This window comes from Bombus vancouverensis, chromosome 18 (assembly GCF_051014615.1).
Source record: "Bombus vancouverensis nearcticus chromosome 18, iyBomVanc1_principal, whole genome shotgun sequence".
Classification (NCBI taxonomy): domain Eukaryota; kingdom Metazoa; phylum Arthropoda; class Insecta; order Hymenoptera; family Apidae; genus Bombus; species Bombus vancouverensis.
This window is the reverse complement of record NC_134928.1, coordinates 3,840,689-3,863,252: the sequence shown is the minus strand read 5'-3', so window position 1 is coordinate 3,863,252 and position 22,564 is coordinate 3,840,689. Positions and strand designations below refer to the sequence as shown.

Sequence of the window (22,564 nt, the reverse complement as noted above, 5' to 3'; positions counted from 1 at the left end):
CCGTTGAGGAAAGAGAGCAATGCGCAGTGTGAAATCTTGTGCTCTAGGCCTCCGGCGAGTAACTCACGTGGCGAGCAACGTTATGTGAATATTCGAATAAAGTTCTTTGTAATACCTCTTCAAATTCTCTCCATACCTTAACAATAATAAATAAATAATTCTATTTAGATCTTCTACTCTTGTATATTTTTATGATATAATTATGATAAATAGAATATTTTAAATTCTCAAGAATCACTCGAAATTCTAAAATATTGAATTACCTTAAGAATAAACCTACAACGAAAAAAATATCATGAATATGTTATTTCTCAAATATTTAACTTTTTTGAAGAACCAAAAATTTATAAACGAAGTAACTGATCTTTTATCAGGTTTTTAATGCAAATATTTCGCTGTGTTTCGTGTCGTATTTCTTATTGTAACGATTATACATATATGTATGACGTAAATCTTCATAATGACCTCCGATTCTTCAGAATAATTATTTCACATCAATAGTAGTTATATAAGAGTAAATTATCAACAAGAAATATTACTTAAGAATAGATCGTATAAAATTCGACTGATTTTAGTCATCAGTAACATTCCTCTGTTATCTATTAAGTATATTCGTCGATTATATATATTTGCTGTTTCAATAACAAAATCCAGATGTAATCTTATTTTATCACGACTTAAATAGAACATACAATCATCGCTGCATCAGAGTATCATAATTTACATCTTTTTCATTTCTTAATAATTTTTTCCAATTTTCGAAATCTTATACTGTATTATTATTTATAAACGTACATTAAATTTGAATATCGATATTCGGAATATCGTTTTACCTTTCTTTGATTAAAGAACTTTTCACTGTGCGATTAATTAAAATTTTGGTTAAGAACGACAGGCAGAAGGGTTAGGGCAGTATAACAAAGTGCAATGTAACATATGTTGTATTACAAGGTAGCATAAGTGTACTGCAAGGTGACTTAAGTAGTAATGTAAGAAAGTATGTAAACCGGAAGTCGTCCAAAGCCGAAAGGCAGGGACTAAGTTTAATAAATAAAATAAATAAATAATAATTAAAATTTTGGTTAATTTATTAATCGTGTTAATGAGAAGAAGAACGAAATATTAAAGGCGTAATGTTAACAAAATTATTAGAGGAGGATAAAATAAGCAAAAAATTAAAGAAGTATAAAAAATAGTACAGGAATTCCCCAGTTAATAAAAAAAAAATGTTACAAAATCATCGAAAGAGTCAGATTAGTTAATCGAATTTCCTAGCACACAACACAGATAAAGCTGAAAATATAATAGTTTTCCTCTTGAAATTCCCAATCTCTCAGACGTGACATGTGTTATCTTGGTTTATCGTATATGCGAAGTTGATCACGTCTGTGTACCTTTTCCTTGTTTCATTCAAAATAAATCGCGCTAACTGATATTCCTCCATTCAACAGTCGAGGTTGGAAGAGGATGGATCTCTCTGAAATTGTTTAATTAAATTCATTAGACAAGAAAACTTTGAAACCTATTTCTTTATTTCTTATAAAAAATGAACGAATTACCAAGATATTCGTTGAAAGAAGTGGCGAAACACGATGGAAAAAACGAAGGGAGCCTCTGGATCGTCATTAACGATATGGTATATGACGTGACCGATTACAAACATAAGGTAAGCGAGCAAAGATATAAAGAGAATTATAAAAGATTGCAAAAGCGATTGTAAAATATCTTCAAAATAAATGAAAAATAAAGTAAATCGTAATTACATTTATTTAATTATAAATTATCAGGTAGGGAAAAGGAGAAGATATCTTTGAATAATTTTTTTTGCAATATGGTATTTAGGGGACATTGAGAAACTTGTAGCATTAAAATTGAAAATATTTTTCAACACGTTAGGAGTAATTCTTCATGCTGGAAATCTTAATCAAAGTTTTAAAATTGATTTCAGCATCCTGGCGGTAAAGAGTTATTGGAAGAGTATGCAGGACAAGATGCAACATGTGCATTCGACGAATTTGGACATTCTTTAGATGCAAAACGTATGTTGAAGACGTTGCTTGTGGGTGAATTAGTGGAGGTAAAAATATATAATTTATATTTTCGTATTATCTTTTTATACCTTTTATATAAGTAGTTACAATCGTCGAAATATTTATTTTGCGTTATAGGAAGATAAAATAAGTAATAGAAGGAAAGGGAATAAGATCTCCACTAAAATGGAAACGCAGAGAAACAGGAGAGGGTATGAGAAAGAGAGAGAGAGAGAGAGAGAGAGAGAGGGAAGTATTTTTTACATATAAATATTAACAACAAAATAATTTTCATTTGCAGGTTTTTATCAGTATTATGTTTCAAATGTATAACGTGACACAAGGAAATAACTGGAAAAATCCATTCCTGATTAAATTACATTAATTTATTTTATTCCTTTTTATACTACCAATATACATATAGAGCTAATTATAAATTGCTATGTAGAGAAAGAATTATTATTTTTTTTAATTATCACGTACAAGTTTGTTTAAAAAAATCGCCTCTTAAAGCTTCTATTCGATGCGAAAGTCGAGAGAATCGAAAGTACATACGTTGGCAGCATGCTAAGTGTATACGAATAAAAAACATGAATCAATCAATGAATTTCGTGAATGAATGTTCATTTGTTTCTAAAACTGTTCTACAATATTGTTCGTTTTGCTGTCTGTCGTTCATTTTATCTCACGCCTACATTAATTCTCGATAATAACTAAAACTTATAACAAATCAGACAATACTAAAGAAGAAAAAATGTAAAAGATAAAATCACATATAGCCTACAAATAAATATCTAATCATCGAGATAAATCTAAATTTCTTAATAAATTAATTAGTGTCAAAGAATTAAATTAATTGTCTTGTCGACGTTGAATGACAATTACTTATATGTCGTTTTCTCAGAAAAAAGTAATAATACACGAAGAAAAAGATAGATACGAGAATAAAAACGGTGTCTCTTTTCTCGATCATTGTAAATTATTATAACTGGAACTCATAACTATAAGACAATTAAATTACCAATGTCTTCACTCGTTAAACAAATTTCCTGCTAAATAAGGAAATTTAAATCCATCCACCCATTATCTGGCCAGTTGCCTTCGATTTTCCCCTCAATTTTGTCGTAGCTACCGGAACATTATCCTCCGGCGCCGCAGGTTTTGATGGCTCGCTGCTCGATTCCTTTTTCTTTTCTCCTTCATCCTTCTTCTTTTCTTCCTCTCTCTTCTTCTTCTCCTCTTCCATTTCCTTTTTCTTCTTTTCTTCTTCTTCCCTTTTCTTTTTCTCCTCGTCTTCGGTGTTCTTCCTATCTCCTTTCTCTTTTTCCGGCAATGGTTTTGTATCTGTTGAGTTTTTCGCTAAACCAGCTTTGCCCTGAGGTGAATTTCCAACCTCTCCTTCCTTCGGATCCTCGGGAATCGGCGACGGTGCCCTAACTTCTATTGAAACTGCTTTCTCTCCACCTTTCTCCAAGCTACCACTGCTCAAAGATTTCAGTAGAGTCTTTTTCAAGATCGGCGTTGCATGGACAGGCTCGGTTACAATTCGAACGGATTTTTGCGATCCTTCAACATCACTCTTACTTTCTACAGTCAACAAAAAATAAAATTACAAATGTACTTTATTGTATGCAATTAATACTAAGAACTATTCGAATTAAAATCCAAATTAATTAATATTTTAGGGTTACAACGGTGCATGCTTGAATAATGTTCATTTGAATAATTTTTTTCCAAATATGTTATGTAAAGAATCTTTGTATTTCCACTTATTTGATAAAAGCTTTATGTTTTAGTCCCAAGATATAAGAAGAAGCTAACATCTTATTAAAAAAAAAAAGAAAAAAAGGGAGGAATAAGAAAAATATAAAAATGTCCGAGACAGTCAGAGAAGAATGATTTTCCTTCATACCTAATTTTTTAAATAATTAATTTTGCGTCAACTGTAGTGAGCTGATTTTACAAGGTCAGCTAAAGGACATGGATCGCTTCTCTGCACGAAGGAGCTGTGTCCAAGTTAAGCTTTAGAATTTAGGAAGCTTCAACTTTATTACTATAAATATTATTTCTATGAATAATAATAATAAGGTGGACATTAGTATAGAAAAAGAGATACACTTACCCCCCTCCTCCTTTTGCTCTGGAATAGGTCTTGCCCGACCTATCATGAATTTCGCGTAGGCGATCCTCGTGGTCGGTGATACTTCCAATAGATTAGGATTGTAATCAACCAAACGATTAGGATCTAACGAGGCCAAGTCCGAATTCTGAGTTTGTAAGTGCCTACGTATACTGCGTCGCGTTTGTTTCATAGTGGCCTCGGTCGTGCTACCAATAGGATCCTTTACGAAAGTGTTCTTCCGGACCATGGCGTTCCAGTCTTTCTTCTTGCTTCCGCTACTCTTACGACCAATAGCCTTCGCGATTTGACTGAACACATCTTTAGGTTCCTTCTCACTCTGGATCACGGCGTTCACGATACCCTCCACTATACCGATCTGGAAGTCCTTTTGCAATCGACGTTCCATCACACGACCTTTCTTGCCAGATACTAATGAAAACAATTATTATTGATTGTCATTTATTATTAATAGCAGGTTGCGGATTTTTTACATCTACAAATACAAAATGCACATATGTTTGCAACAATATTCAGTGTTTCTGTTTACATTAGATATTTTTAGACGTGTTTATAAAAAATATCATTTTGCATAAATATCCGCACTTTATTAGCCATATTACTTGTATCATTTTAGTTGATTTACTTTCTTATGCGACAGAAAAGATTTGTCTTTTAGGTAAATTATGTAATATCGTAGAATAGATTTGAATTAGAGATCGGTTGAAATTAGAAAGCACCGTGTACGTCGTCTTTCGTGGTTTGTTTACATCCAAGAGCGCCTAGTAACAGTGACGCGAGAAAGGATAAGCAGTGTCAAAACAGAGGTACGGTTTCATATTTCAAGGAATCGAGAGGCCAAAGTATGTGAGCCGAAAAGTGTGTGTGTGTGAGAGGACGAGAGCAAGAGCGAGCACGACCGGGCAGGATTGTATTGGCGAAGAGCAGAGCTAATTGAGTCGTTGAAGAGTAGAGTCGTTAGAGGTTTCGAGTTGTCGAAGAGTAGAGTCGTTAGAGGTTTCGAGTGGTCGAAGAGTAGAGTCGTGAGAATTGATAGAGTTGTTAGAGAGAGAGAGTGTGTGTGTTAGATTCGTTGTGACGAGAGTGATCAAATAACTGTAAAGTTATTTGATATAGATACGAGTAGTGCATTTAGTTCCGTTAAATAAATATCGTTCTCTGTCCAATTTATATCTGTATATTCAATTTAATATTAATAAATTGTAAGTAATCGAAAAAAAAATTTCTATCCTTATTTTTCGATATTACAATTATAATCTTTCTCAAGTTCTTTACACTTATGCTCTGACAAGCATACAGTTTGAATTCCTGTGTATTTTCGAAGTGGTTAAAAAGATTCAAATGGTCCGTCGCAGAGTTCGTTCTGATTTACATTTCGATTCGATATACATTTATTGAATTTTAATATGTATACGTGGTATTTTGTTTCACAATCTTTCTCCATCTTTCACGCAACTTGAATATTCCATTCTTCCAGAACCTCTCTGATTTTTTGGCGAAAAACTTTTCAATACGACTTTTTACGTTAATCAAGGAATTACAAACACTATAGTAACATTTTGTTTATAGCACAAATTGCTTTCTTTACTGTTTTATTTAACGGTACTTAACATTTTTATAGCATTAACATTTATATAACATCTACATTTTATATTTATGCCGCATGAAGTATGTAAGACGCGAATTCGCGTCTGCAGTCCACAAAGTGTTAATATTAACGTGAATATTTCTATATCTTTTATATCTTGAAAGAGGAGATGAGTGAGTACATATTTCTATATTTCTTTGAAGAAATTACTCATATCAAAGCTTCATAGTATATACATACACCTGGATAATGTAATATCAACTACTGCAAACATAATGTTCGTTTTCAATTAAAGATAAACCATTCATGTTTCAGAACTTTTTTTTTGTGAGATATAACGTAAATAGCTATCATATCTCGAACAACAACAAGCAATAATCACATGAACTCATTCTATTATTGTCAATCGTAAATTTAAAAGCACAACCGAGTATAACTAATTTTTCGATATTTTATCGCTGTAATCTAAGATATGAATCATAGATATCAAATAATATTCATGGATTGCATAATAAAATAATGAAACAGGAATGGTTGAAGGTACAATATGGCGGAAGCAATTTGGATCTTACGTGCGGCATCCTGTTTGTCGAGTGTTGGTGTTCTCATTCCATTTTGTCGAAGTATATCAATAAGCTCGTATCGTAACGTGGAAATGTCCTGTCTGATCTCCATTACGTCGTCTTCGGTGATACCGAACTCGTCCCGTTTCCTTTGTTCCGCAGTAACATAACGTCTGATGAGCAATCGCATCACCGTGTCATGTCTTGCCAACGCTTTTTCTCTGGACTTTTTCTGGAAGTTATTTGTAAAGATTTCTTTTAGTTCAGCAGTGGCGATTTCGCGAACATTAACGTAGAATCTTTACTACAATTAGTTTATTTACAAGAAAGGGATTAAACAGATGTTGGTTAAACAGGAAACGATGGTTGTTTAACGTGAACTAATCATAACGTATTATAATTATAATTAAGACATATTATAATTAATTATAACGTATTATAATTAAGACAACTAGATAGTTAATTCGCAACTCTCGCCACCACGGATCCAACGCCCTCACGACAACACAATTCGCACTCTCTGGTTTCTCAACCCACACTGACTTTGTCCTTTCGTCTTTGTCCTTTGTCCCTTAGCAACTCCTTGTCTTTTGTCTTAGCCTTACCACGCACGTGTTCCGCAACCACTCGTGGCTATGGTCACGTAGACCTTTTCCGCGAAACTATTCGATCGAAGAATCGACGATACGTTGTTGAGCCTGTCGACACTTCGGCTTTCTCGCGACATTGTTTATAGTTCGCCCGATATCTCTTAAGCCTTTCGTTTACGATATTACACTCGACCATTTTGACAATTACATCTGCCCTCAGATGTTCTCATCTTCGCTAGTTTCACTCGCACCACTAATTTCAACAATGTCCCACCATTTCATATGATCAACCGCCGTAGAAGTCATTTCGCAAAACTTTCACTGCGCCCCCGTCTTGTATGTTGTCGCCTTCTTGCATCTCTTGTTAAACGCCCTTCACCGACAAGAGGTCGAATTGATAGCTCGCCTTCGCACTACCTGAAATTTTCTCGTAACCGCCTCATGCTCGCTTTTCATTCGCCGCTTAAAACTAGCGCTAGGCTTTATTTATTCGACTGTACAATTCGCACGATACTCTGTACATTCTACGAAAACTTCATCGCAACCGACCGTGTCGTCTCCACTCGCTCATATTAAAATTAATTCGCTGTCGGTGTCTATCAGCACGGTCAATTCGAAATTTCGAGGAAGGCGATCTTAATGCCTTTACCACACTTCATCTGTAACAATCGCCATGCACTACAGACCTCTTTAGGGGACTCGCTTAGGTTGTCGCACTTCGATGCGATGTGTCCGTACCCTCTATACACTTAAAGCACTTAGGGCCTCTCGACTTGTTTGGACAATTTACACTCATATGCTCTTTGTCACCGCAATTGTAACATCTTGTCTTCTTCACTGCATCTCCAGATTGACTGGGCTTCTTGTTTTCAATTTTGATCGACTTTGCTCTGCAACACTTCTGTTCCTCGAACATAATTAACCTTTTCCTTAACGCTTTGATTTGAGGCGGATGAAAAGAGAGAGAGAGTGTTTCGTCCCGGGACTACCGGTGGACTCGTCAGTACGGTTGTGCCCGGTAGTCCCTGCCTTAGACGTAGAGGGAGTCTCGCTAGGTGCGGTATTTATATCAATCGCTCGTATATTCGACCGCTAGCGAGTTAGACAGACAGACTCGTTGTCGTCGTAGCCCTCTAGTGTTGGCGGTTGGTACCCGCGGATCGCCCGGGAGGTGTTGCGCCGCGTTGATGCTTCGACCTGTCGGCGTCCTGTTGATACCGATCCGCCACACAGCCTCCCCCTAGCGCTATAGCGTGACCCCAAAGCTATATAGCGCTATACAAGTTAGAGGGAATGGCTCGTCGTCGATGATGGAAGGCTGATCGTCGTGGGGACGAGGTGGTTGTCTCTTCCTCTGACATGCTGCTGGAGGTGATGCCCATGAACTATTGCAATGGCTACATCACTTCCTGGCTTGGTCGTCGTCGGTGGTTGGCTCCTTTCCTGACTCCTTCTCCAAAGGTGCGTGTTCGTTGTCGGTGGTCACCAATGAGGTGGATGAAAAGAGAGAGAGAATGTTTCGTCCCGGGACTACTGGTGGACTCGTCAGTAAAGCTGTGCCCGGTAGTCCCTGCCTTAGACGTAGAGGGAGTCTCGCTAGGTGCGGTATTTATATCAGTCGCTCGTATATTCGACCGCTAGCGAGTTAGACAGACAGACTCGTTGTCGTCGTAGCCCTCTAGTGTTGGCGGTTGGTACCCGCGGATCGCCCGGGAGGTGTTGCGCCGCGTTGATGCCTCGACCTGTCGGCGTCCTGTTGATACCGATCCGCCACAGATTGACATAGCACCGTACAGTGTACACTTGTTGCTTTCTTCGTCTACTATTCCGTCTATAATGTATTCCATTTTTGCTTCCTCTTCCATATCCACAAGGCTGGCTATTTCAAGCATGCGGTACATATAAGCCAAACATGCTTCATCACTTCTTTTTCGTTTCTCTGAGCCTCTGATGCACTTGTCGACTATTATTTTTCGAAAATTTTTTAATCAGCCCTCTCTTCAGCTCATGCCAAGTCACTTTTTTGCCGAGCATTTTTTTATTTATTTATTTATTTAAATTTTACAATTTGTCCAGTAGGACATTTGGTAAAATATTATAGCTTAGTGGTATAATAATATAACATGTTGGTGGCTACTCCCAGCGGGGTACCATATTTGCGTTTGTTAGGTTATATCCTTTGTGAAGTTCTAGCATGGCACTCGAAACTCGCAAATGTTTTTGCTGATCCTTTCAGCAGTCTCCTCACGTAAATCGCCTTTTGTTCTTCTGACCACATGCACATGTCTGCAGTTTCCTCGAACGACTCGAACCATCGCTCGACATTTGTCGCTCAACTGTTATCACCACTGAACGACTCTAATACGTCTTCGTCGTCTTTGAAGCTCAATGTCGAACCAACACATGCCTTTCGATAGCATTTGTCACAGTTCTGGTGCACCCCCGCGTGCCTATCCTGCATTCTCTTACGTCTTTTTTATTGCCTTCATTCTCACCTTTGTCGTCACTTTCTTCTTCCGACGATGTATCGTTTTCATTCATGGCCGCTTGCAGCCGTGCGCGTAGTTCAATTTTTCTGCCCGTTGTTTTTAACCTAAAACTAGCGAGACGCGCTCTGAACTCTTTCGTCCTCAGCTTCTCGAGGTTTTCGTCTTCATCTCAATCGCGCTCAGCTTTCTGCACGTTTCCTGAGCCTCGCTGGTTTGTTGACCCTTCACCGTTTGTTGATCCCTTAAGATTCGATTGTCCAGCCTTACACGCTCGATTCAGCCTGCTGATCAATGCTGACTTTGCACGGGATATTGGTATGCGAGTTCACTCTTTAATTCTTCCAGCGTCAAACTTTCTTCACTTGATAATTGTTCGTCTTCAACGTTTGCCATTTTTTATTTTTTCAACACTACACTAATTTCAACGGTCAACGATATCGTCTCCTATCGCACCGCTTACAGGCAAATCCAAAACTAGTACGAATAGTTCTGTTAAACGTTTCGTTTTCTGTCTTGTCCAACCCCGGACGAGTCCCCAAAATTGTATGATCTTTACTACATTCAGTTTATCTAATAAACGTTTATTTAATAAACGGATTAACAGATGTTGGTTAAACAGGAAACGATGGTTGTTTAACGTGAACTAATCACAATAACGTATTATAATTAAGACAACTAGATCACCACGGATCAAACGCTCTCTCTCGACAATGCAGTTTGCACTCTCTGACTTCTCAACTCACACTGACTGTTAATTCGTCTTTGTTCCTTAGTAACCCCTTGTCTTTTGTCTTAGTCTCATGTCTTTTGTTTTGGCCCCACCACGCACGTGCTTTACAACCGCTCACCGCAACAAGAGTCACGCAAGCCTTTTCCGCGAAACTATTCCATTGAAGGACCGACGATACATTGTTGGGCCTGTCGGCACTTCGGCTTTCTCGCGACATTGTTTATAGTTCGCCCGATATCTCTTAAGCCTTTCGTTCACGATACTACATTAATATTACAATTCTAAATTCTTATGTTAAACATTACCCTTCAGATTTAAACATTAGATTCAGCTAGAACCAAACAAATGATAATCATTTATTATTCATGATATAGTACTACGCCAGAATAATTTACTTATAATACTCAATGAGAATTGATTGTAAACTACTTCCAAATAAAAAAAAAATCTTGTCTGTCTTTAACAATAAATTCAACTGTATTCAAGAGTTTCCATCCTTAAGTTCCTTTATACTTAAATATTTCGTCCTTGAAATCTTAACCGTTTCTTCTCTTTTTATGACTCTTCATCTGTTTTCCTTATATCTCTTCTTCTTCTTCGAATTTCTTTGCTCCTAATCGTTTCACATTTTTAATTTTCTTTATCCTTTAAGTCTCTTCATTCTTACATCTTTTGTTATTAAGTCCAAAGTTCCATTATTTCATGTTACTACTTTATTAAACTACTTTACTTCTAAATATAAGTTTCTTTTGTATCTACATTCCACTTTTCTTATTCCTTTCACTTTCCGTAATATTCTTGTTACATTTAACAATCGTAATATTATAATAATTATCTTTCATTTTATCATTTAAATTAGAACAGTAATAATTGAAGTATGTACACACAATCAAAGATCTGGTTTGCCGCCCGGTCTTCCCGCACTTGATGATCCTACTGAACGTTTTGCCGGTTGGAACCATATTAAATGGAGGGGGCACAGTGTCACCGTCTTCGAAGTAACTCATCCATAAGTGACTCCTGGCGAATTTCCATTCAGTGTCAGCTCTTTCCTACGAATTACATTAGCCGAATGATTCATTGATTATTTAATAAGAATAAACTCTGAATAAAAATATCTTATAATATATTGTACCGAGATGATTTGATAGGAATTAGACATCATGGCAATAAGCATGTTCAGTAACACGATGACGTTTATAACGGAGTAAGAACCGAACATAAGAAGCGCCCAGAATCTGGTGAAGCTTTTTATTCCAGTTAGATCAAACGACATCAGATCTACCATACCGAAACTGGCCCAAAACAGCGACTGCGATGTCTCGAACAAACTGAAAATAGTTGTTGAGAAAATAAAAATTTGTGATTATATTAGTTACAAAAGCCACAAGGAATTTAGTAAAATTGTCAGATAATCTTTTCTGCTTTTTTAACGTGGTTGTTATAGTCGTTACATACTTGGCGAAACGTCTCCAAATTGAACAAGCCTTCTCCTGATTATCAAAATCAGGTAGATCCGGAAAATCCTTCATATGATAACACTTCTGTTTCTCCAAATCCGCATAATACCACATTAGTTGATTCATTCCTAAATTAAGCAAGACCTTCCATTTTTTAATCCTTTTATCATTAATAATGATAAAAACATTTGAACTTTAGAATTTTTAAAGCAAGGTGATATCTTTAGTTTGGAAATAGATTAATGAGTTTCAAGGACAGTGAATAAATGAACGTGAGAAAGCAGCTTACCGCAGCCAAAGGCGAACAGCACCAGAGTATAAATGAAGAAGAACTTGATAATGTCTATTATCATCCTCCCCAGGGAAATTTGAAGTGGCCCGAGGTGAGGGTTCACGCTGAATATGTGAACTAGCTTCAAAAAACTGAAAACAGGCTATAGTTTTCATTTCAAAATTAACCTCACTTTCGTTCAACCAAATATTTTATTATTTGGTTTGCAGTGTCACAGCAATCACTAAATTAAGAAGAAATGATCTTTTCTAGTAAAACCGAAAAGAATGTCCTTTAAGTCAATCGTTTCAGGTAATCATTCTTTTCAGAATTTCATTTTTTTAGTAAATTATCGTAAATGAGTAAATCTGGATAATACTGTGTTACCTGAAAATCATACCAGCTGCGAAGGCTCCCTCAGAAAGAAGCATAGGGTCGAAGGCGTGCCATTGGTCTCTGGGATACCAAGGATCTAGGCCATTCCAGTATTCCCTCTATTACACAAATGATATAGAATAATCATTATATCTTCGATTAAATTAAATGGTACTATTAGTTCATGTTTGTAGAACGTGATATTAAAAAAGACGCTATAAGGTACGTAATAAGAGTAACTTTCTTTTCATGGACACATTAACAATTAGAAAGTAGAAAAAGATATATTACCTGAACTACAATCCATGCGGTTATTCGTAACATCACCCAAATCACGTAAAACATATTTTGAATGAAATCCACTATGTTCCAAAGGTCTGATATGTACTCCAGCAGCCCATCCGACCATAATGATCTCATTTCGCCTATTACCAGACCTAAAAAATTTAAGCTAGTTATCTCACTCGTTAATTACCCTAAAATAAACGACAATAAACCAAACTGCACATAAACAATTTTTAAAGTAAAATAAAATAACGTAAGGGAGGAAATATTGATTCTTTCTCTTGTTTTAAGCAAGCGTTCATCAAGGTCTGTTTACTGATTACGTAGATGATGACACCGGATTCGACGAAACCAGGAATGCAGCCACGTTCCCGTCTCTTCCATCCGGCCAGTATCTCGTGCATCCAGGCGTTCCCAAATAATTCGATTACCAGGTACTCGATACGTTGTGACGCCATCCCGAGAAGCACTAACGCAAATTCCAATCAGCTCGAGTCCTCGTTGCTCATTATAACTAAATTTCTAATAATTAATTCTTTTAACCGCCATCCCTTCATTGAAAGGTTTGGCGGAGAAGCTGAGCGAAAACTTTGTTCTTTTCCAACGCGTAATTAGAAGTCGAATGTTAATTTGATTTCTTATTTTTAGAACAACGATAAATTTGTTTTCCATTCTATTGAGTTTGAATTGTAGAATTTGTTGTCTCATAAAGGTTGTTCATCTCGCTATTATTTTAACTATTACATTATTGTTATTTATTGAATTATTTAATAGTGTTTAGTAGTACCAAATTATGCAATCATTGAGAGAATTTGGAAAGGAGGAAGATTTAGGTCTGTGGAAATTCAGTAACAAATTTCAGAATTGCAGAATTTTATATATAAAGATTAATAGATTTTATGTATAAAAATAATAGAAAAGGATTTTATATATAAAATTAATATAAAACTTTTGTAACAAGTTGTAAATATTCTGAAATCGTAATGAAGGCAAATTGATAACTTTTTTGTAGATAAAATTGATCATAAGATAGAGAGACTTACTTAAGAAGAACGCATAGGAAGAGGAGTGACAGATGAATTTGACGAAAGGTTTCTTCATGAACAGACCCATTGGTGACGTTGGCGAGAGCATGTAGATTGTGCTGTACACTGGAAACATCGCTCCAAGCTTCCCGATCTCTATGAACTGTCCGATCATACTTTTTCTTCGAAAGCCAGGCAAACCGTCGTACCATATAGCAGCCAGTAATTGTTGAACGTTTGGGTGAGCCACGAACTTTGGTCAAAAAATTAAGAAAAAATTAAAGATATCGTTAAAAATACTTACTATTAATCATTTGGAAACTGAAATTCTATCAATTCATCGTTAGTTACTCATTTGTCAATCTTGCAGATATTGCATTAGTTGTTTGATATCAAAGTTGTAACAAATACAATAATATTATAATAAGAAAATGTTGTAAATCGAATTTGTAGATTTACTTTGTATAAAAATATAACTTATTTCACCTGTTTCTGTTTGTATTTAATAGCAAGCTTGAGTCGATCCAGGGTTTGTCTTTCTCCAGGTTCCCAGTTTTCGCCATGCGGATTATAATTCAACATTACCTCCAATTCCAGAGAGGTACGAGCGTGATCCAACAGGGCTGTAGCAAAATTTTGTGTTTGCTCCCGCATCTCCTATGATAGAAAATTAATATACGAATTAATTGGTAACTGATCTTTAATATACAACTATTTATCCAAAGCTGTTGTAATAACAATGCTAAGGGGTCGTAAATTAATTTATTATTACATTATACTCGAAACGAAACTCTTGTTCCATATGACTCAATCGACGAAGTTCCCAGGAGAGTTCGAATGCGGTCAGAAGAGGGTCCCTCGATGATAAGGCGATTAAAGATGGCGATGTAAGCGCGCGATACGCGTTTATTCGCGCCTGAGAATGTCTCAAAGAATCCTGTTCGCTGGATGTCACGCACTCGTCGCAACCACATCTTAGGGAAAAATGAAACGAATGAAAGATGTTGATAACGAAACATTATTGAATAAAGAGTATTAAAAATTGAATAAAAATAGTAGAAAATTGTTAGTAAACAGAAGAGTGAGATGTTTGAAAACTTTGAAAGAATTTTGAAAACATGATATTTTTCATAAAAGTTAAATGATGAATGAAAGGAAAATTAATTTAAAGTTAGAATAAATTTGTCTATAGGGTGGTTGAAGGTAACTAAAACGAGCGTAATACTATTAGTATTACAGTGAAGGCAAAAATCTAACCTCAAATTCGGGCTGTCATATTTTTTAATAGAATCTAATGCAAGCACGTTACTGCTCGGCACGTTTTGAGATCAGCACGTGCCACTTCTACAATAACATAATTAGCACGTTTAATCGAATAACTGCACCGTAAGCGGCAGATGAGTATTGGCATGAAGCCAAAAAACATAGAATAACTGGTCTAGTTCGATTTAAAATATTCAAATTAACACTGTTTTGGCCGATTTTAGACAATTGTTCATAGATAGATAGCAAAATCTGAAAATTAAAGAAATTTATTTTCGTTTAAAGTTCAGAACTCTTGGTCTAAGTGTATGCATGTAATGAAACGAATTAATAACGACGATGCTTTGTGAATGCATCTATTTCATTGTAGAACGATACCTGGCATCATGAGGAGTGGGAAGCGTGGCACCGCGATCTAGGAGGATTTTTAGAATTTCGTAATTGTTCTTATGTGCTGCCAAAATCAGTGGAGTTATATCTGGTGTAAAGTTCGACGATGATCTGTCTACAGCTTCCCAACTCTGCAGAAAAATCCATAAAATGGTAAGAAAAATAAATGAATTTGTGTGCTTTATAATAGCGAAATTTTCATATCTGTTTTCTTGAAATTTATAATATTAAATTAGGAAAATTACGAAATTCACAAAATTTCATAAAACTCTGCAAACTCGTCTTCGAAGAATTTCAAAATTTTAGTACCATTTTGTATAAATAAATCTCTAATGAGATTCACAAACATAATTGAAAGGAATGACGAAGACCATTAGCTCTTTATCTATAGATAAAAAATATCTACATATAATCTTAGAACTAAAATTTAATAACGACAAATCAATCTCTGATATATCGATCTCAAGTTTTTAAAATATAAATATTATAGAATTTATTTTCAGTAGAAATGAATTGGTCCATTGTAACATAGGAGATACAGAAAAAGTCAACTCTTAACTCCTTTACATAGGAAGACTACGAATTTATCAAGTGAGACGAGTTAGCTTGTCTTCCTCGGATTAATTGACGAAAGAGAGAATATTTTATCTAAAAAAATTAATCTTACGTAAGGTTGACCAGGCTCGTGTATTTTTTCCTCCCATTCGAGAAGGATCTCCACAGCTTCCACGTACTCTTCTTTTATGGCGTGTAAGAGTGCATCCTGAAGGAAGAAGCAGAAATTATGTTGGTCGTGTACTATGCTTTTAAACGTATGGACCCACCGGTAGAAACTTTATCGATATTGTGCGTTATATGCCACCATTTTTGTTGTATCATCCGTGTATTGTATAGCCAATTTACAACACAATGTAATATTATCTATTACGTAACTTAAAGAAAAAAGTATCCGAGAAAAGATCGATGATTTATTAACAAGCATAATAAAAGAGCAAGAAAACTCGTTGTAAAGTTTAATTGTTAATTATAATGGAAAATGTTACCTTCACTTGAATGCCTAAGTCGAGAAGTAGTCTGATGAGTTCAACATTCTCGTTCTCAATGGCGGCGATCAGAGCGGATCGGTTAAGAGGATCCACGCAGTTGATGTTGAGGATCTCTGGATGATCCTTGTTCTCTTCCAATAGTCTGATTCATAATGTTTAATTTTTTCTATAGAATTTTTACATTTCCAATTTTGCTTTCTTTTGGAGACGATCATAATAAAGTTTTAATTTTAAATGTTTAAGTATAGGTTATGGATCTCTAGCTTCACATTATCAACTATTTCATAATCTTATAATTTTAGATCGTCAGCTCTATTTTCTACTTATAGCTACTTAATCTACATTAATATATATTTATCACCTATATATGCAAAAATCTCGAAAACATAAAATATTCTCTAACGATGTCCCCCTGAAGGCTGCACAAACTTCAAATTCAACAAATAGAAACTTAAAATCATGAAATATTCTCTAAGAAGAACGAAGCTTGCAAAAATATAAAATTCAACAAATAACTCGTACTCGTCACACTTTTTTAATAAATCCTAAATTTAATAAAACCTTGATAACATGTTTCAAGGCTATCGAAATCGGTGAAATATACCCTATTCCGCATAATTACTACCGACATGTATGCACGAAATCACATTGTGTCGCGTAGGAGGAATAATCCTTTTGTCCCTTTGTCGTCTCGAATACCATCCTTCGAGAAACGAATGCTAAGTAGCAGAAGTAACGAAACAAGAAATCAAGCAACGATCCTCGCTCTATGATACTACGATTCTCTCAGCTTCGAGATCGATGCACCCTTCCCCCCTCCATCATTCTCGTTGCCATCCCTGACGATTTATCTTCCGGACAGACACGAAGGATTACCTTTTGACAGTGGCACAATCACCTCGTTCCGCGCTGAGCAGGAAGTGCTTCTCAACTGGGCCAAGACTATAGTCCGAGGGCGGGTTTAAAGATTGCACCGATGGCGCTCTCGCCTCGTTCGCGAGAAGATTCTGCTGCGACTCTGATGGATTCATCTTGCAAGACTCGTGTCTCCCGCGATACTCACGTGCACTGGTTCATCGATCACACAGGAACAACCTACGAACGTTGAATGTTTGTTAAATCCAGGAAGGTTCACATTTTCAAATGTTTATTGTTATTTGGGTGGATGTTTCCAGGTCGGGTGAAGAGATAACGGCAGATAGAAATTGTATAATGAAAGTTGCATGGATTTTGAAATTCCTTGCCCGACCTCCTGGAGGATATTGACAGAGAATCGTGTAGCAGTATGGAAGATTAGATGAACAGATGAGATCATATATATTATTCATAAAATGTGAGACATATTTGAGACAAAGAGCTTGAAGATTCATTTACAATTGTATAATCTCAATTTAGAATTGCCTTTCTTTTGGAGTATGTTTGAAAAGATGTATGGTGAACAATGTTTGAACAGATTAGTAATTATGAATTAAATCTTAAGCTTAAGCTCTGATAGCATAATCATAATCAGCAGAACATTATTCACAAAATGCCATGGAAACGACGTTATACGTTTCAAAAGCTGAAACAGTATATGGATACTATCTCGGTGCTACAATAGATTACAAGTAAGTACGTAAGTTACAGCAGTACGTGGGCGAATGCGATCTCGATTTGTGATACGACTTCCTTCGTAGTATGTTTAAAAAATTGTATATAGTATATCATACACAATATGATGGACGAAGAAACGTTTGCAATTTGTGGCGACACTTAGCGACGGAACTTTCCGACGGCTTCGCGACACAAAGCGCTACATCGATATCCCTACGGTACTTTCGCCGAATATTCGGAAGAATGCATACACGGCAACGGTCGCGGACGTCTAACAAATGCGAGCGTAGTGGGGATATCGAGGAGAAACAGAGAAAAGAATCCGTTTGGTTTTGAACAAAAGATTCATTTCGTTTCGAACAGCGAAGTGCGAAGGGTCTAGTGTAATAGCGAAACAGACGCATTCGAGAAGCGTGATTGTTGATTGTTGACTGTTTATTATTAAATAAACTTTATTGTTGGACATCGAGAGTATTTCTTGGGCACTTACATCTAACATGCACCTCAAATTAAATAAAAAGTGTAATAAAGAAAATTCATCTAAAAGTGTAGCATTGAGATTTGAAATGTACAGGCAGCTGGAAAGTGAATCGAAAATTAACTTGACGGATCGCGGTATCCAGATTAAGTTCCCTTAGATTAAATATCGAAATTGAATTATGGATTTCACGGAGGAAATGCGGAGCAATCGATAGGTATGACGTATATCCACGTTCATAAGATTATCTTCGGATCATTACAAAGGAATCCTGTATTCTCTGCTCAATCCGAGAAACTACTTTCCCTTTTGTCACGATCCCTTTGTCTTGCGACTTTTTCGCTGCATATGCAACTGCGTGAACAATATGAAAGTAATATAGCTATATTCTCCTATAGTAGAGCAGTTTCGCAGTATTAGGTTCATCAAGAAGATTATGAAAAATACTAAGAAACTTTCATTGCTGTTAAAAACCTTGATCGATAAATTATTTCAGAGCAAGATGTTTCGTAAAAGTTACCTTAGAAAAATTTGTAACACAGCTTTCACGAGCTTCTTTAGAAAGCTTTTTTAGATTACGGCTTTTACAAGATTATTTTGATAAGAAAAATGTTCAATACTGAAGATCAGAGGCATTGAAAGAACATTGTAAAAGTAACAATGAAATGTTCAATAGCGAAAAGATAAATTGAATCGCTAAATAAATGCAAGATAATCGTAAATCTAAATATTTCTTTTTTTTCGTACTATTATCACGTATATTACTTTTTCTTTTGTTTATCTTTAAGTTTTGTTAATATAAATTACTGATAACATTGAGTTTTACTGACGTGTAATTCGTTCAATGCAGATTCAAATTTCAACTAGAGTTTTTTTTTCGTGGAGAAGCTTCTGAAATTGTGTGTTCGATTACACGAAATACGGTCACATCAGTGAAACAATTCCATTGACCAATCAACATAGATGCAGTCATCCAAGAATCGCCATCCATATGCAGATGCGCTAGTTACAATAAATAGTAACTAGAAGATAGTTCTAGATATAATCGATAGATTTAATCGATAATTTTAAGATATTCTTTTGTTTTTATCCCTAGCTAATGTAAGAAAGTGCAATAAAGATTATTCAGCTCAGAACGGTGTGATAGATTTATTCAAAGAATAAACTAATAGCTATTGTGATCCTACCTCTAAATATAGAAATAACAACAAATTTTCACAAGTTTAACTGGACTCAACTTACACCACGGATTTATCGATCATTTTAAACTATTCTAAACGAATCCTCACTACATCTACACACTATACACACACGTAGTGAGTCGTACCTCGTAGTTTCTCTAGATCAACGTGAACCGATGTCGACCATCGCGATCTTCGTCAACTCAATCTTCGATCGACTCAACGAACTCCTACTCTACTCTGGTCTACTGGCCTCTCACTCGATAGCTGCAATCGTTTCGAAACTTGGTCACAAGTGACAGCGGAATAAAGCCGTGCGTTCACCAAAGCTCTGGATAGTTGGTCGAAGCCATAGGACGTCGGTCAGCTGGGGCATGGATTAGGCACAAACGCGTGGATCGCATCGAAAGAGGAACGCCTAGTGATCACATTGTGTATCCACGTGCACGAGATCCGAAGAATCTCTCGAGTCTATCATAATTTTTCGGATTAATGGACCACGACAAAGAAAAAGCACGGAAGAAGCGAAGGGATGTTCAGAGGCAGTTCAGCCCCGGTCGTTCTTCTTCGTTTGCTTCTGGACACGAGTTAATATGGCAAAGGAGGACTACCGGAGCTCAATGAAACCCGCAGAATTTTTGTCGTCATTTATGAGGATGTGTTTGTATCGTATGGTGTACGTGTAAACAGCTTCAACGAATTTCCTCCGGGTTGATTGGGAGAAATAGCGACATTTAGGAGGGTTAGTAGTTTGGATGGTTTCCTTCTTTCTTTCCCTATGAAGTTTCGCTTGGTTATTTTGGCTTATTTCCGTTTTAGTGGTAGATGGATTTTTTCATGATGGTTGTTCTTTATGGAAAGAGTAAATCGATTCTATTCTCATTATTATTTCCATGTTATCCACTGTTATTTGTACGAAAAGGTGAATGCTGATTGCTTGAATGAAGCTTCGAGAAAAATCGGCTTGGGAATTGGAGATACTATCGTTGGAAGAGTTCAAGCTTTATCAGCATTATTTTGCATATATGAAGCATATTGTGCAGGTAATTAGCTTGTGTAAGTGGAACCTTCTCATTTTTTCAATAAGGGTGTTTCCTTCTTTCTAATAATATTTTCCTCGTTTTTAATAGGACTGAACAATATTCTGTGCAATTTTATCAAGCCCTTCGAAAAGAAATTACGATTGTATTAGTCATCCAAAATTAATATAATTAACTGTTGATGTTTCAAAAAGATTTGTATAGCATGTATCATATGTTAATAAAAATTTTCTATGGTAATCGCGAGTCGAACTGTACGTGAGGTAAATTCGAAGCAATACGTACAAATTTGAAGATTCCACTGGAAATAGTAGTGATAAGTCTTGATTTTTCTCGGGTCAGAGGAAACGCATATTATGGAGAGGGGTGAATGAATCAGAAACGTAAACCATATTTCCAGTCACTTTTTTTGTCCCTTTAATTATTTAATTATACGCGTGTATTAAATTTACATTCACTTTAAGAATAACGTTCAGGTTACAGACAATGTACAGTAACATAATACTAGTTCCTATTCAAATTGTGGAATACTCCAGAAAATAATAACTAGGTCCATAAAACTTTAAAAAGAGATAGCAAAATATGTTCTGCTAATAAAAAAAGAAAAAGGAAAATTATTACAGTCGCGACACAATTATTTCTAGTTTCACAAGGTAAGAATTCTCTATTTCAATTTGGCAACTTTCCATTTCATCTCAAATACGAAATTAATTTGTAAATATTATTAGGTCATCCCATAGGTAATGCGTTTTTTATGTATTTATGTTGAAAAAATAAATGAAAAGTTTGCTAGCAATAAGTAAACTCGATTGGTTTTTCGAAAATTTATAAATAATGATTTAAATCAATTTAAAATAATTTTAGAAAATTAAATTTAACTATATTAAAAAAGTTCGGTTTGTTGCACTTTACTCTGTGCAAGAAACGAATATATTATTTTAAAATAAATCTCTGTTGCTAGGTTGTTAGGACTTAGCCAAAATTTTTTCAGGTACTCGACAATCTAACAATGGAATGACGATTTAGTTTTGTTATAGACAATGAAGACGATTGTTGCAACGCAGAAACATTCAAGTTTTATTTCATCTCTTTTCTCTTTGGACTAATCTCGTGGACTCTCGATTCACGTATACGAAGCCAATGAAATTTTCTTTATTTACACTGAATACGCAGGTGGATGTACATTAAAGTACCCAGAAGGAACGTTATGGTACAACGTTATTCGTCGGCCTTTTTGTTAATCGAACAAATACATCTTTATGAACAGAAATCATTTAAGGTTATACAATTATCTACGAAGGCATAAATCAATAATTAGACTAATTAGCGACGACATAAAATTTTGAAAAGATCGTAGGAAAGTATTTTTTACTACTGATAAAATAGAAATTAATTTGTGAAAAGTAATTAGTGAGGTAGATCATTATAGATTATCGCATAAATTGATACACCAAGTTTCTACTATAGTGATTCATATAACTGTGTTTACCTTCCGTTTATTATCACGCTTATCTCTTCAGACGGCAAAATTTATTCATTAAAAATGAATTATAAAATTGTTACTTGTAATAATCACTGCTTCCATGTATCATGTTTCGTATCATTCATAATTAAATATTATCGATTTAAGTGAATACAAACTGTTGAAGTGGTTACATAACCTCGATACAAACAGTTCTTCTTTTTTTAGAATTATTGACCATTCATCTATCTGAACTCTCTTGTGCGCAATTGAATAATATTATTAATGAAATTTTATAATTCACAAGTTACAGATTATCAATACAGGTTAGCAATTGACTTTCTTACATAATTGGGCCAAGTTTGATAGCAAAGCAAATGGAATTTTACAAATGAATTTATATAAAAAACATATATAACAAATAACATGTAAATCATTCGATTAATCTATTTAATGTAAAATTGTACATTTATAAAGAAGAAATCTATAACTCACAACTTGTCATTCGTCAGTTCACTATTACTAATTAATAAATTATGCAAAAGGGGCCATATTATGGCCATCA

General features: G+C 35.4%; 2 protein-coding genes and 1 long non-coding RNA gene across 3 annotated transcripts; 2 read left to right on the top strand and 1 right to left on the bottom strand.

Moving 5' to 3' along the window:
* The first annotated feature begins 1,428 nt into the window (after positions 1-1,428).
* LOC117160295 (cytochrome b5) lies at positions 1,429-2,486 on the top strand. Its single transcript, XM_033340961.2, has 4 exons — positions 1,429-1,666; positions 1,949-2,077; positions 2,169-2,242; positions 2,332-2,486. Exons 1-4 carry the CDS (start codon positions 1,547-1,549, stop codon positions 2,366-2,368), a joined length of 360 nt encoding a protein of 119 aa, XP_033196852.1. The 5' UTR covers positions 1,429-1,546; the 3' UTR covers positions 2,369-2,486.
* trp (transient receptor potential) lies at positions 2,402-19,824 on the bottom strand. The gene is made up of 18 exons (XM_033340949.2): positions 19,644-19,824; positions 17,122-17,340; positions 16,243-16,387; positions 15,867-15,962; positions 15,188-15,330; positions 14,319-14,520; positions 14,033-14,203; positions 13,565-13,799; positions 12,838-12,990; positions 12,528-12,673; positions 12,249-12,355; positions 11,880-12,013; positions 11,589-11,718; positions 11,266-11,461; positions 11,018-11,182; positions 6,331-6,553; positions 4,153-4,581; positions 2,402-3,617 (listed from the first exon to the last, which is right to left on the bottom strand). Exons 2-18 carry the CDS (start codon positions 17,274-17,276, stop codon positions 3,097-3,099), a joined length of 3,351 nt encoding a protein of 1,116 aa, XP_033196840.1. The 5' UTR covers positions 17,277-17,340; positions 19,644-19,824; the 3' UTR covers positions 2,402-3,096.
* LOC143304007 (uncharacterized) lies at positions 19,779-20,948 on the top strand. The gene is made up of 3 exons (XR_013060688.1): positions 19,779-20,239; positions 20,317-20,540; positions 20,628-20,948. It is a non-coding gene; the product is annotated as an uncharacterized LOC143304007 (long non-coding RNA).
* The last annotated feature ends 1,616 nt before the right edge of the window (positions 20,949-22,564 follow it).